The sequence below is a fragment of the Canis lupus genome, chromosome 9 (assembly GCF_003254725.2).
Source record: "Canis lupus dingo isolate Sandy chromosome 9, ASM325472v2, whole genome shotgun sequence".
NCBI lineage: Eukaryota > Metazoa > Chordata > Mammalia > Carnivora > Canidae > Canis > Canis lupus.
In genome coordinates this window covers 35,603,833-35,615,956 of record NC_064251.1, presented here as the reverse complement: position 1 = coordinate 35,615,956, position 12,124 = coordinate 35,603,833, and the positions used below count along the sequence as shown (strand labels likewise).

Genomic DNA, 12,124 nt, shown 5'->3' with positions numbered 1-12,124 from the left:
AAAAATCTGTAGCTATTTCAGGAATAGAATAGTTATAGTGAGCTCTTCTCCTATGGTTATAATAGTGTGACTTCCAATTGAGATACTGAGTCAAACATCATTTTAAGTCAATGGCCTATCTAAAAAAGGAATCATATACTCCAAAGAATTATATAGTCCTACTCTAACTGCTGAAATGGATACTGGATCATGAGAATCAATTTTCTAACTTAGCAATTAGAAAACTTAAAAAACGTTAAATATAACTAAATTAAAAATAGTATCTCAAGTTATCTGTATCAACCGCAAAGCAAGTAAACTGAATTTTCTTATTGAAAAGGGTCCATCATACTTGAATTCATACTTGATTTTCTCATGGCTACATGGAAATTCTTTCACTTACCAAAAAGACCTGGTTGGCACTTTCACTGAGAGTTGAGTCATCTGGGCTGTCAACAGGTGTCTGACGTGTAAACTTTGAATCAAACTGACTCACATCCTCTTCAGATTGCTTTGTGAAAAACAAAATTAGAAAATGATGAATAGTCTATATTATACATATCAACCAAATGCCATTACTTGCATTAGAGAAGGCTCTAGCTAGAACTCTTCACAGGGTTTGACTATAATAAAATCTCAGAATAGTCTTAGCAGGCACAGACTAAAGAATAAATATAGGTGGGAAGTTTCAAAGGTCAAATTACATCTTCAAATTTTAAACATATTAAAGTAGATTTTTATTAGTACACACCATTTAAAAAAAAAATTTTGAATGTCAGTCTTTCCCACTTAAAAAGCTTCAGTGTGCCTAGTCCACTGGCTAAATTTTCTAGTAGAGATAATTTGCTTAGTTGACTACTGCAGGTGTATGATAAACCTGAAAAACTATTGAAGCAGAGTTTCAACACAAAACACATTTATAAAATGCTCTGAAGTTTCTTCTATTATTTCATCTGACTACAGATTTCTCAAGGAGCAAAAATGGTATTCTACTCTGTATGAGTCTATTTGCTTATGAAAAACATCACCTAAATTTAACCACTACATCTGTTTCTTTAATTCCTTCTCCCTGATACAACATCAGACTTTGTGGTCATGTCAAAAGAGCCAGGGAACCAACATGAAGAAGCACCCAGTATCCAAAGATGATAAAAACAAAGCATCAGCAAAAATTACTGCAATGGATTAAAACACAAATATATTCAAAAGCATAAGTTCATAATTATACTTTTAAAAAAATTACAGAATTCATTGGTCAATTTTGGAAGATGTTAAAGAACTAATTTATTATTTTGAAAACTGGGAAGGAAACAAACATTTATCCTGCCTTTCCTGTATGAACAATCTAAGTTTCTTTTTAGGGAAAAATTCACTAACGAAGAATTAATAATAGTATTAGAATAAGAATTTTGCAAACCCCTAACAATCTTCAAGCTAGGCCAGGGTTTCTCATTCTCAGCGCTACTGATATTTCGGGCTTGGTAACTCTTGTTGTAGGGGCCTATCCTGTGTAACAGAGGATGTATATCAGCATCTCTGGCCTCTACCCACTGCAAACCAGTAGCATCTCCTCCTCAAGTGGTGATAACTTGTCTCCAAACCTTACCAAATTGACCTTAGCTAAGAATCACCAATGTAGGCAATGATCAATGACCACTAACATCACTAAAAAAAAATACAAATACATACATTATGCCTCCTGACCAAAATATATAACATCAAAAGTTTTATCTCAATCAGATTAATTCTCTAAATCTAAATACTACTATCTAAATCAAAATCTAAATACAGGGAACTAATTACACCATATGGTCAATGACACTATGGGGTTTTAAAATCAACAAAATTGGGGCAGCCCAGGTGGCTCAGCAGTTTAGCACCGCCTTCAGGCCAGGGCGTGATCCTGGAGACCTGAGATTAAGTCCTATGTCAGGCTCCCTGCATGGAGCCTGCTTCTCCCTCTGCCTGTGTCTCTGCCTCTCTGTGTGTGTGTGTCTCTCGTGAATAAATAAATAAAATCTTTTTTAAAAATAAAATAAAATCAGCAAAATCAAGATGTTAGGAACCCTACAGGACAGAACCCTCTAGTTTCTTCAGTTAAGTACTCAGGAGAAGAATTGAGAGGGGGTATCTACAGATGGAAAGAGACATAAAAAATACAATAAACAAACTGTATACACCTTGACTGAATCCTTACTGAAACAAACCAACAGGGGGAAAAAGCAAACAAAGTGGGAAAATGTCAGCTTTTTTTTTTTTTTTTAATTTTTTGAAATGTCAGCTTTTTAGTTGTGACAATAGCTAGCAGTTCTATTTTTATTTATTTGTTTGTTTTTAAAGATTTTATTTATTTATTCATGAGATACAGAGAGAGAGAGAGAGAAAGAGAGGCACAGACACAGAGGGAGAAGCAGGCTCCATGCAGGGAGCCTGACATGGGACTCGATCCTGGGACTCTAGGATTGCACCCTGGGCTGAAGGCAGGCGCTGAACTGCTGAGCCACCAGGGCTGCCCTTTTTTTTTTTTTCCAGTTCTGTTTATATTTAAACAAGATGACCTGACAAGCTGGACAGTTGATACATAAGGGTTAATTAGCCTCCTTACAATTATATATATAAAATTTTTTTTTTTTAAGATTTTATTCATTCATGAGAGAGACAGAGAAGCAGAGACACAGGCAGAGGAAGAAGCAGGCTCCATGCAGGAAGCCTAGTGTGGGACTTGATCCCGGGACTCCGGGATTATGCCCTGAGCCAAAGGCAGACACTCAACTGCTGAGCCACCTAGGCGTCCTAATATATGTAAAAATTCTAAAGCAAGTCACCTTGTACTCCAGGACCAAATTATCATTTTCCTCCTCCTCCACCTTCATCCCAAGAAACAGAAAAACAAACTACCACCTCACACCAGTGAGATTGGTGAAAATTAACAAGACAGAAAACAACAAATGTTGGAGAGGATATGGAGAAGGGGGAACCATCGTGCACTGTTGGTGGGAATGTGAACTGGTACAGCCACTCTAGAAAACAGTGTGGAGGTTCCTCAAAGAGTTAAAAACAGAGCTACCCATGATCCAGCAATTGCACTGCTGGGTATTTACCCCAAAGATACAGATGTAATGAAATGCTGGGACACTGCACCCCAATGTTTATAGCAGCAATGTCCACAAGAGCCAAACTGTGGAAGGAGCTATGATGTCCTTCAACAGATGAATGGATAAAGAAGATGTGGTCTATATATACAATGGAATATTACTCAGCCATTAGAAAGGACAAATACCCACCATTTGCTTCAACGTGGATGGAACTGGAGGGTATTATCCTGAGTGAAGTAAGTCAATCAGAGAAGGACAATCATCATATGGTTTCACTCATATGTGGAATATAAGAAATAGTGAAAGAGATTATAAGGGAAAAGAAGGAAACTGAGTGGGAAAAATTAGAGAGGGAGACAAACCATGAGAGTTGACTCAACCCGGGGAAACGAACAAGTGTTGAGGAGGGGGAGGTTGGCAGGGGGTTGGGGTAAGTGAGTGACAGGCACTGAGGGGGGCACTTGATAGGATGAACACTGGGTATTATTTTTTTTTTTTTCAAGCACTGTGTATTATACTATATGCTGGCAAACCAAACTTCAATAAAAAACGAAAATAAAAGAAAAGAAAAGCTGTATTTTCTCAAATTCTGAGGTCGAAGAAAGACAAGAACTAACACACCAACTAATTTACTCATAAACATATTGTTATGCTTATTGTTATGGTTTGAGTTGTGTCCCCCTCAACATTCATGTGTTGAAGCTCTAACTCCAAGTACCTTAGAATAAAACCTAATTTGAATGAGGGTCACTGAAGATTTAACAGTTTTTTTTTTTTGTTTTTTGTTTTTAATTTATTCATAGAGACACAGAGAGAGAGAGAGGCAGAGGCACAGGCAGAGGGAGAAGCAGGCTCCATGCAGGGAGCCCGATGTGGGACTCAATCCAGGGTCCCCAGGATCAAACCCCGGGCTGCAGGCGGCGCTAAACCGCTGCGCCACCAGGGCTGCCCTCACCGCAGATTTAATTAGTTAAGATGAGGTCATTCTAGAGTAGGGAAGATCCTAATCTAGTATGACTGGTGTCCTGATAAAATGGGAAAATATGGACGCAGATCTGCACAAAAGGAAAATGCAAACATAAAAGCAGAGATCAGGTGATGTGCCACGGAATGCCAAAGATTGGTAGCAAACCTCCAGAAGCTAGGAGAGGCACAGAGTGGAACAGAAGCTATCTCACAATCTTCCTAATGAACTAAGCCTGTCAACACCTTGACCTTGGACATCTAGTCTCCAGAATTATAACGAACTACTGCTGTGTAAGCCACCTAGTTTGTGGTACTTTGTTACAGCAACCCTAGCAAACTAATACACATATATGATGTATTTTGAAGGAAAAAATTCCCAGAAAATCAAATTAAAAATAGGGTTGAATCAGAGGGTAACCAACTTACCTTGGTGAGCATTTTGTTATGTATGTAACTGTTATATCACTATGCTGCTTACCCAAAACTTACATATTATTATATGTCAACTAAACTTCAATTCAAAATCAAAAATAAAATAGGGGCATCTGGCTGGCTCAGTCAGAAGAACATGGGACTCTTGATCTTGGGGTCATGAGATCGAGCCCCATGTAGGATGCAGATTACTTAAATAAATAAAACTTAAAGAATAAAAATAAGAGGAAAAAATTATATCCCACAAAAATACAATAGGGTTGAATTAAGCAAAGTAAAAAAGTTTCAGTTACTTGAAATATTTGTCTAAGGCAACCAACTTAAAAATAGGTAATACAGTCATCAATTGCTGCTGGCAGTAGTCCTTGAAAAGACTGCACAGAATTAAGGATTGTGAAAAGTTTTCTGAATTGTAAATATAATGTTTTTGAATACTCTAAGATTCTCCTATTCTGAGAAAGTACCAGGTCCTTCAAATTATATGCTTTCATGTATACATACCAACAGAGGTTTAAAGGGTGGCTCCACCTTCCGAGCCAGCAGTTCTTCCCAGTTAATATGCCTGAAGAATGGATGAGCCTAGGAAAAAAAGAACAGGAAGAAAAGTCAAGGGGAATTGACTTCACTGGATTGACAAATTAACTGTTTGAAATTACAAATCATAAACTATACTATTTATTTTTTAGATTTTATTTATTTATTTATTTGAGAGAGAAAGAAAGCATTCACTGGAGAAGTGGAGGGAGAGGGAGACAGAATCTCTCAAGGTGACTCCACGCTGAGCATGGAGCCCAACACAGGGCTCAATCTCAAGACGCTGAGATCATGACCTGAGCCAAAACCAAGAGTCAGATGCGTAGCCGATTGAGTCCCCATATGCCCCACAAAATAAGCTATACTTTAAACTACATACAACCGACACAAACACATATAATTAGCATTCTCTTTCCCTCAAACCACCAAAAAGGCCAATCCCTACTTGAACTTCTCCAGCATCTCCAGGACCAGCTCCAAGCCGAGAAGCAGCATTTCTTTTCAGCAGCTTTAGGGAGGAAAAAAAAACAACAACTGATGAACCTTAGTCAAAGTGATTATTTTTTACTTATAGAATTTGCTCGTCTATTTTGAGAAAATAGGCTTTACTAATTACTACTAAAAACTGGTTGGGAATAAAAAGGAAAGAAAATCTTTAAGCAAACAAACTTGTACTTTACCTGCAAAAACTGTAGGCTTTTTTGTTTAATATATGTGTATGATTTTTTATTCAAAATGTATGCTCAACTCTATTTACTTAAATCCTAGTAGTTGAGGCTTATCATTTCATGCCCTACCTTTTTAAGCAGATCTCTGGCTTCTTGTGTGAGGTAGGGAGGCAAATTGAGTTTACATTTGAGGATTTTGTCAATTGTTTTCTTTCTATTCTCCCCAGTAAACGGAGGCTAGGAGTAGAAGAGAGTGAGAAAAATTAGCATATAAAAAATAAAATTATCCATTTCCTGAATCAGTTATGCACAGAGATCAGAAATGTAGCCTGTGATATGGGCTGACTGCTAAAGATCTATGTAGGTTTTTTTTTTTTTTTTTTTTTTTTTTAAGATTTTACTTATTTATTCATGAGAGACACAAAGAGAGACAGGCAGAGACACAGGCAGAGGGAGAAGCAGGCTCCGATGTGGGACTTGATCCCCGGACCCAGGATTACACTCTGAGCCAAAGGCAGACGCTTAACCGCTGAGCCACCCAGGTGTCCCAAAGATCTAGTTTTTAAGCAACAGGACAGAATAGCAACATCTCAGAAGAAACTGGGTTTTCATTATTAACACATTATTAATGTGATAATAAATGAGCCACGTTATGCTTTACTTTCTCCTTTTATAAAATAAGGGCAGTATCTATTTTTACCTATTTCACAGGATTGACATGACAGATCATTTAAACAAAAAAGTTTTTAAAAGTATAGGAGCCCATACTGCTACCAATAAAGCATTACTAGTGTTAATTTTTTAAAAATAACTCCATCAGTAACATTTTTAAAAAGCACAGGAAAGGTCTCTTGCCATATGATTTAATAACTACTCAGCACAGACCATAATACATGCAGCTTTTAACTGTGCACCTACTGCTCCAGTCAGCATGTCATACATTAATGCTCCCAAACTCCACCAATCCACAGCACGATTGTGGCCGCTTCTCATCAAGATCTCAGGGGCCCTACAATGAGAAAAATAACATGCCTAAAAAATTCACCATTTGCATATCATCTGAATTAGAAGTTTAAAAACAATATACAGAGCCAAATGGTACTACAGAAAATACAGCACCCTATTACATAAACCAGGTAAATGTTAGCTATTACCCCCCAAAACCACTTATATTTCTTTCAACATGCAGCTCACATGTATTCTATTGTTCCACAAAATGTGTGTGTGACCGTTCCATCATGAATAGATTCTTTGCATAGTCCAAAGTCTGTTAGTTTCACATGACCTACAATGGAAGATCATAGCACAGTTATTCTGAGAATTCTAAGCATGTGCAGTGTTTGAATGTATCATACAATACAATAATCTATCCTTCAATTTTCTGCCTTAAATATTTTTTGAAGATACAAACTAGCAAGGTGCCACCCATAAAATGGGATGCTAACTTTTTAAAGCTACCACAGAGTCATTTTTCAACAATATAATCTATAAAGTAAAGAGAAAATAGAGAAAAAATTAAAACAGCTGCTCCAAGACTCTAGCTTCACATATACTTAGAATCCTCCACCAGGGGCAGCCCGGGTGGCTCGGCAGTTTAGTGCCGCCATCAGCCCAGGGCGCGATCCTGGAGACCTGAGATCGAGCGCCGTATCGGGCTCCCTGCATGGAGCCTGCTTCTCCCTCTGCCTGTGTCTCTGCCTCTCTCTGTCTCTCATGAATAAATAAGTAAAATCTTAAAAAAATAAAAATAAAAAAAAGGAATCCTCCACCTGAGAAAGCAAGCCCTTTCAAGAAAAATTCTTGAAAGTCTTGTTTAAGTACACAAATCCTTGTAAAGATATGGTGCACCTTTTAAAGGTGTGACACTGTACTTCAAATATATAACCTTTCACCACAGTGAACTCTAACTGGGCAGTTTTAAAAATGGTCTCAGAAAGTCACTATAACAAGTTAGCTTATTCTGCCAATACTGCCAGTTCAGAAAAAGAAATCAAATTGCTATGGCGTGGGACCACCATCTCTTATCCAGGAAGTGAAAAACGCACCACCTTACACAAAACAAAGAACAAGTTTAGCCTTACTGAACTGTTATTAGATATCCAGTGGTTCAGCCACCCCAGGGACCCTACTATTCCAAGTTTATTTCAGAGAAAAGAAAAGGCAATGGCCTATTGATACAAATGTAAATGTGTACTTTATTGACAAAAAATATGACCTTTATTTTCACAGAACCACCTGACACAGTCAAGCTAATGGATCAAAGAAGTTAACTAGTCACTTCCCTAGTCTATCCTTTGCCTTAGAGTTCAAAATCAGAATCCAGGTTTGGGGGGATGGGAGCAGAACTGGGAGGGAGAGAGATACATAGATTCCCATGATGTACTTGGTTAAGTATAGCATTTCTCCTAAAAAACAAAAAAACAAAAAAAAAACAAAAAAAACAAAAAAAAAAAGAAAGCACATTTTGAAATGTATTCATACTAACGTTAGTTGTTCACACTACTTCCTGTCCAAAAATTTAAAACCCTTAAATACATCATGTATCAATTTGCAGACATCAAAGGATCAGCAACTGCTACCAGCACCCGGATAACCTAGTTGGCTGGTTGTTCCTTTGGGGTATGAGTGAATTGTGAAGTCTATCTAGCCCAGATTACTCTTGCATAAATCAAACTATCTATAGTAGCATGAAGATGTAATCCAGATTCAGTCGGCCCTACCTACAGCTATACAGAATATTAGCCTTTCTGATCTTTATGTCTGTTGTTACAAACAGCAAGAATAAACTGATGCCTACTAAACATTTTCTTTCCAAGGCTACATCAAATATTTTGGTTCAATTCTAATCCTTTTTTACAGCATTAATAAAATTTATCATAAAAAGCACTGCTTCTAATACTTATGTACTTTATCATTAAAACTCAATTTATAGGGTTAAGATTTACTTTCCAATTTAAGGAACAAACCAAAATTAAAGTTTGGACTGGCTTTTGGCTCACCAGATATTATGTAAAGATTTCAAAAGAATGACAAGCTATAAAGAGCAAGGATTAAACCGAAAAACACAGCTGAGTGCACGGTTATTCCTAACTCCCTTTAATCTCATCAATCATAAATATCTAAATACCTAAATCTCAGCAAGTATTATGATGCCATAAGTTCTGAAGGAAGAATGTATAATAATAGATACATGACTATGGGGCTTTGAAAATGATCATGACCTGTGTGGGAGGATTTTAAGATGATTATCTACTATAAAATTGTATACAGTATATATCTCCACCTTGGTGATTAAGCATGATATTCTCCGGCTTCAGGTCTCTGTAGATGATCCCCTTTTGATGTAAATGCCCCAAAGCCATGGAGATTTCTGCCAAGTAAAAGCTGGAAACAAAAGTGATTTAATAAAATTAAAAAGAGTAATATACTCAAAGCAGTTTATGTATGGAGCAAAATTCCTTGAAAGAAATAGACATGCACCAAAGACCAAATTAGTGGGGATGGGGGTGGGTATGGGGGAGAGAGATGGCATAAGATGCTGCCAAAAGGCGTGAAGACATTTATGTTTCACTAATTTAGTGAAACTATAAAATGTTTTATTTCACCATCAGAACATACTGGTAATTGCAAAGTCCAGAATATGCCAAACTACCACTGGTTTTTGTTCTGTCTATATAGGAATTAGGCCAATAGTCATTCAGAGCAAAGCAAATTTCTCCCACCCACCCCCAATTTTAAACTCCCACAGGACATAGGAACTTCCTTATTCTCAGAGATCAAGTCTTAGTTTCAAAAGATACCTTATAAATAACCTGACCCTTAGAAGCCCACTCATCCCTTAATATAGCTGCATATATACAGTTCATGCCCACAGTATCTGCCCTCCCTCTTGCCAGCCAGCCCACAACTATAAACTGTGTGACACTCAAATTTATCTACCTCAAAAGAATAAAGGGCTGAGTCAACCCTGTCTGGATTCGAAAAGCACAAGGTACTGCAATACTGGCTGCATAACAATGTTGCAATCCTGCAGATTACTCCAGGATGGAGAGGGTGTGTCCTAGAGGACTGAGGCAGTTTCACAGCCAGCAGGACCACAAATACAGCCTCCAACAGGGCTCAGAGAGCCTCCTCCAAAAAAGGGCACTTCATCCCTAAGGCTCTTAAATGCAGCTTCTGTGTTAGAAAAGGCCTGAAATTAAACAATGGAATGCAGTTTGGTAATTAAGGTAGAAAAAACATTTAAGTGTTTTCTATTCAATTAATGTGTAGGATAAACTGATTTATTGTTACCCAATACTGTCATCTCACAAAAGGATGTGTATATTTTTAATTTGAAGCAGATGCCATCTTAAGAAATATAAGGGTAGATCCCATCCTGGCCATAGAATCAATCCACAGATGATGTGTGCCGGCTTATCACCTCCCTAAGACTGCACCTTGGGAACTGGAAAGTCTAAAAAAAAAGAGGAGATGATTTCTGATACTTTCCATTGTTCCAGACATAAAGTTTCACCGGAAAACCACACTCACCCACAGCCAAGGCAGGCAGCTTACCAATTCAAGGAAAGAAAGCCCCAGTGAGAATGGTTCTGTTAGGAACTGGCGTTCCTGGTGAAGAGCGTTCCACCCAAGGCCTGGGGGCAAAGGAATGATGTGACCTCCAAAAGCTGCCCCATCCCAAAGAGCTTCTCCCCCTTGAACTCCTGAGTGACTGGCTCCAGAACAATTTATTGAATCATTTAGCTGCCCACAGTGGGGAGAGGGCTTTGCTTTTAATTATACGAATCAATTACCTGAATCCAGGCAACCAAAAAATTTCACTTACCAGGCTGTGTCTTCCATAAATATTCCCTCTCTTTCTAACTGCATAAATAATTCTCCTCCTGTAAAGAAAAGGAAAAGACATTAGAAATAAAACAATCTTCATTTCCAATCCATTTCTAATGAGAGGTTTGTGTTTTCCTTTTAACCACAGTTAAAAGATATCAGTCCATTGAAAATAAAAAAAATCTTAAAAACTCTAGGTTTAAAACTAGGTCTTCAGGATTCTATTTTTAGCAGTGTTCCTATTCATATGTGAAATATGTAAGTTTTGGAATTCTAGGTTTTACATCTTTGAACTTCAAAATAGTTATAGATTTCAGACTGGATGTTAAAAAAATAATCTTGGTTAAAATTTCTCTCACATTTTATCCTACACAGAAAAATGTTAGCATATAATTAAACCACCCTTACATTAAAATTAGTGAATGCCCTTATTCCATATTTTCAGATATCTTAATCTAGAGGAACCTAGCAGTGGCTTTGTTAAAAGCATGGCATTATTTTGAATATAAAAATCAATAATATTAATAAGGAATTATATCCCACTGAATAATCTCAGAATCCATGAGTCCACAATGATGTAAATCAATGAAGAGATCAGTAAATTAAGTTTTAAAATGGGAGAGAAGGGAAAGCTCTGTTACAGTAGAATGCCAAATAATAAATGAATGAGGCACAATGGAATAAGAAAAATCACTTGGCAATCATCATAGTTAATTGTTTCAAGCAAGAATCGATGAATGCTAAAACTGTATGTGAAAGCTTGATGAGAGACAAGATATTTAAATAATCCCAAAGTATCTCAAGATACTTATTCATTACAAAGGAAAACTTCACCAGGGGAAAAAACTGGCAGACACCACCTTATAAATGTGATCAAAGTGAACATCAACAGTAATGGGATAAAGATATAAACATCATGTATCTCTTGATCCAACAGAGAAGGACACAATGTCACTTCGATGGTCCTCCCCAAATGCATAACCTAAATCTAATCCTGAGGAAACATCAGATAAGCCCAACTGATGCATTCTACAAAATAACTGGCCATACTCTTCGAAAATGTCAAGGTTATAAAAGACAAAGAAAGACTGAGGAATTGTTCCAGATTAAAGGAAACTGAGAGATATTACTTTATCAATGTTAATTTCCTGTTTTTGATAATTTTAGTAGAATTAAGATACTATCATTGATTTTAGACAACATACACTGAAGTATTTAGGGGTAAGGGGAAATCATGTCTGCAACACTCTCTTAAGTAATCCAGGATAAAAAAGAAGTATGTATATACATATACGTGTATATATATACATACACATGTATATGTATACACATACATAGAGAGGGAGAGAAAAGAAGGATGAAGCAAAACAACTGTGGTAAAATGATAACACTTGGGGAATCTAGATGAAGGGTATGTGGGAAGTCTTTGTACTATTTCTATAACTTTTCTGTGTAAATCTGAAATTATTCAAAATAAAGTTACCCAAAAAATGGCAACAGTCAGAAAACAGTTGCTAAATTCTACAGCTTTTTGTTCCATGTTACAGGCCATTGTGAAACCTATTTTTCAGAAAACTCAAACATGTTGGCTGGAAATAGATACCTGTGGTCTAGAAATGT

General features: G+C 37.0%; 1 protein-coding gene across 43 annotated transcripts in view; it reads right to left on the bottom strand.

Moving 5' to 3' along the window:
* The window catches only part of RPS6KB1 (ribosomal protein S6 kinase B1), a 202,166-nt gene that overhangs the window by 168,732 nt on the left and 21,310 nt on the right, over positions 1 to 12,124 (bottom strand). For 41 of the 43 annotated variants that reach the window (XR_007412981.1, XR_007412986.1, XR_007412988.1 and 38 more), the window contains exons 6-13: positions 10,503 to 10,560; positions 8,958 to 9,058; positions 6,869 to 6,959; positions 6,593 to 6,683; positions 5,804 to 5,911; positions 5,452 to 5,514; positions 4,974 to 5,051; positions 383 to 490 (exon numbers count right to left, since the gene is read on the bottom strand). Coding sequence is in view for 6 of the 43 variants with exons in the window: in XM_025440653.3 (XP_025296438.1) it covers positions 383 to 490; positions 4,974 to 5,051; positions 5,452 to 5,514; positions 5,804 to 5,911; positions 6,593 to 6,683; positions 6,869 to 6,959; positions 8,958 to 9,058; positions 10,503 to 10,560 (698 nt within the window). In the remaining 37 variants the exon portion in view is untranslated. Of the gene's footprint in view, positions 1 to 382; positions 491 to 4,973; positions 5,052 to 5,451; positions 5,515 to 5,803; positions 5,912 to 6,592; positions 6,684 to 6,868; positions 6,960 to 8,957; positions 9,059 to 9,620; positions 9,867 to 9,935; positions 10,131 to 10,231; positions 10,312 to 10,502; positions 10,561 to 12,124 lie in introns of those variants that run through there. The other 2 variants (XM_035720387.2, XM_049114162.1) reach the window with 2 other exon arrangements.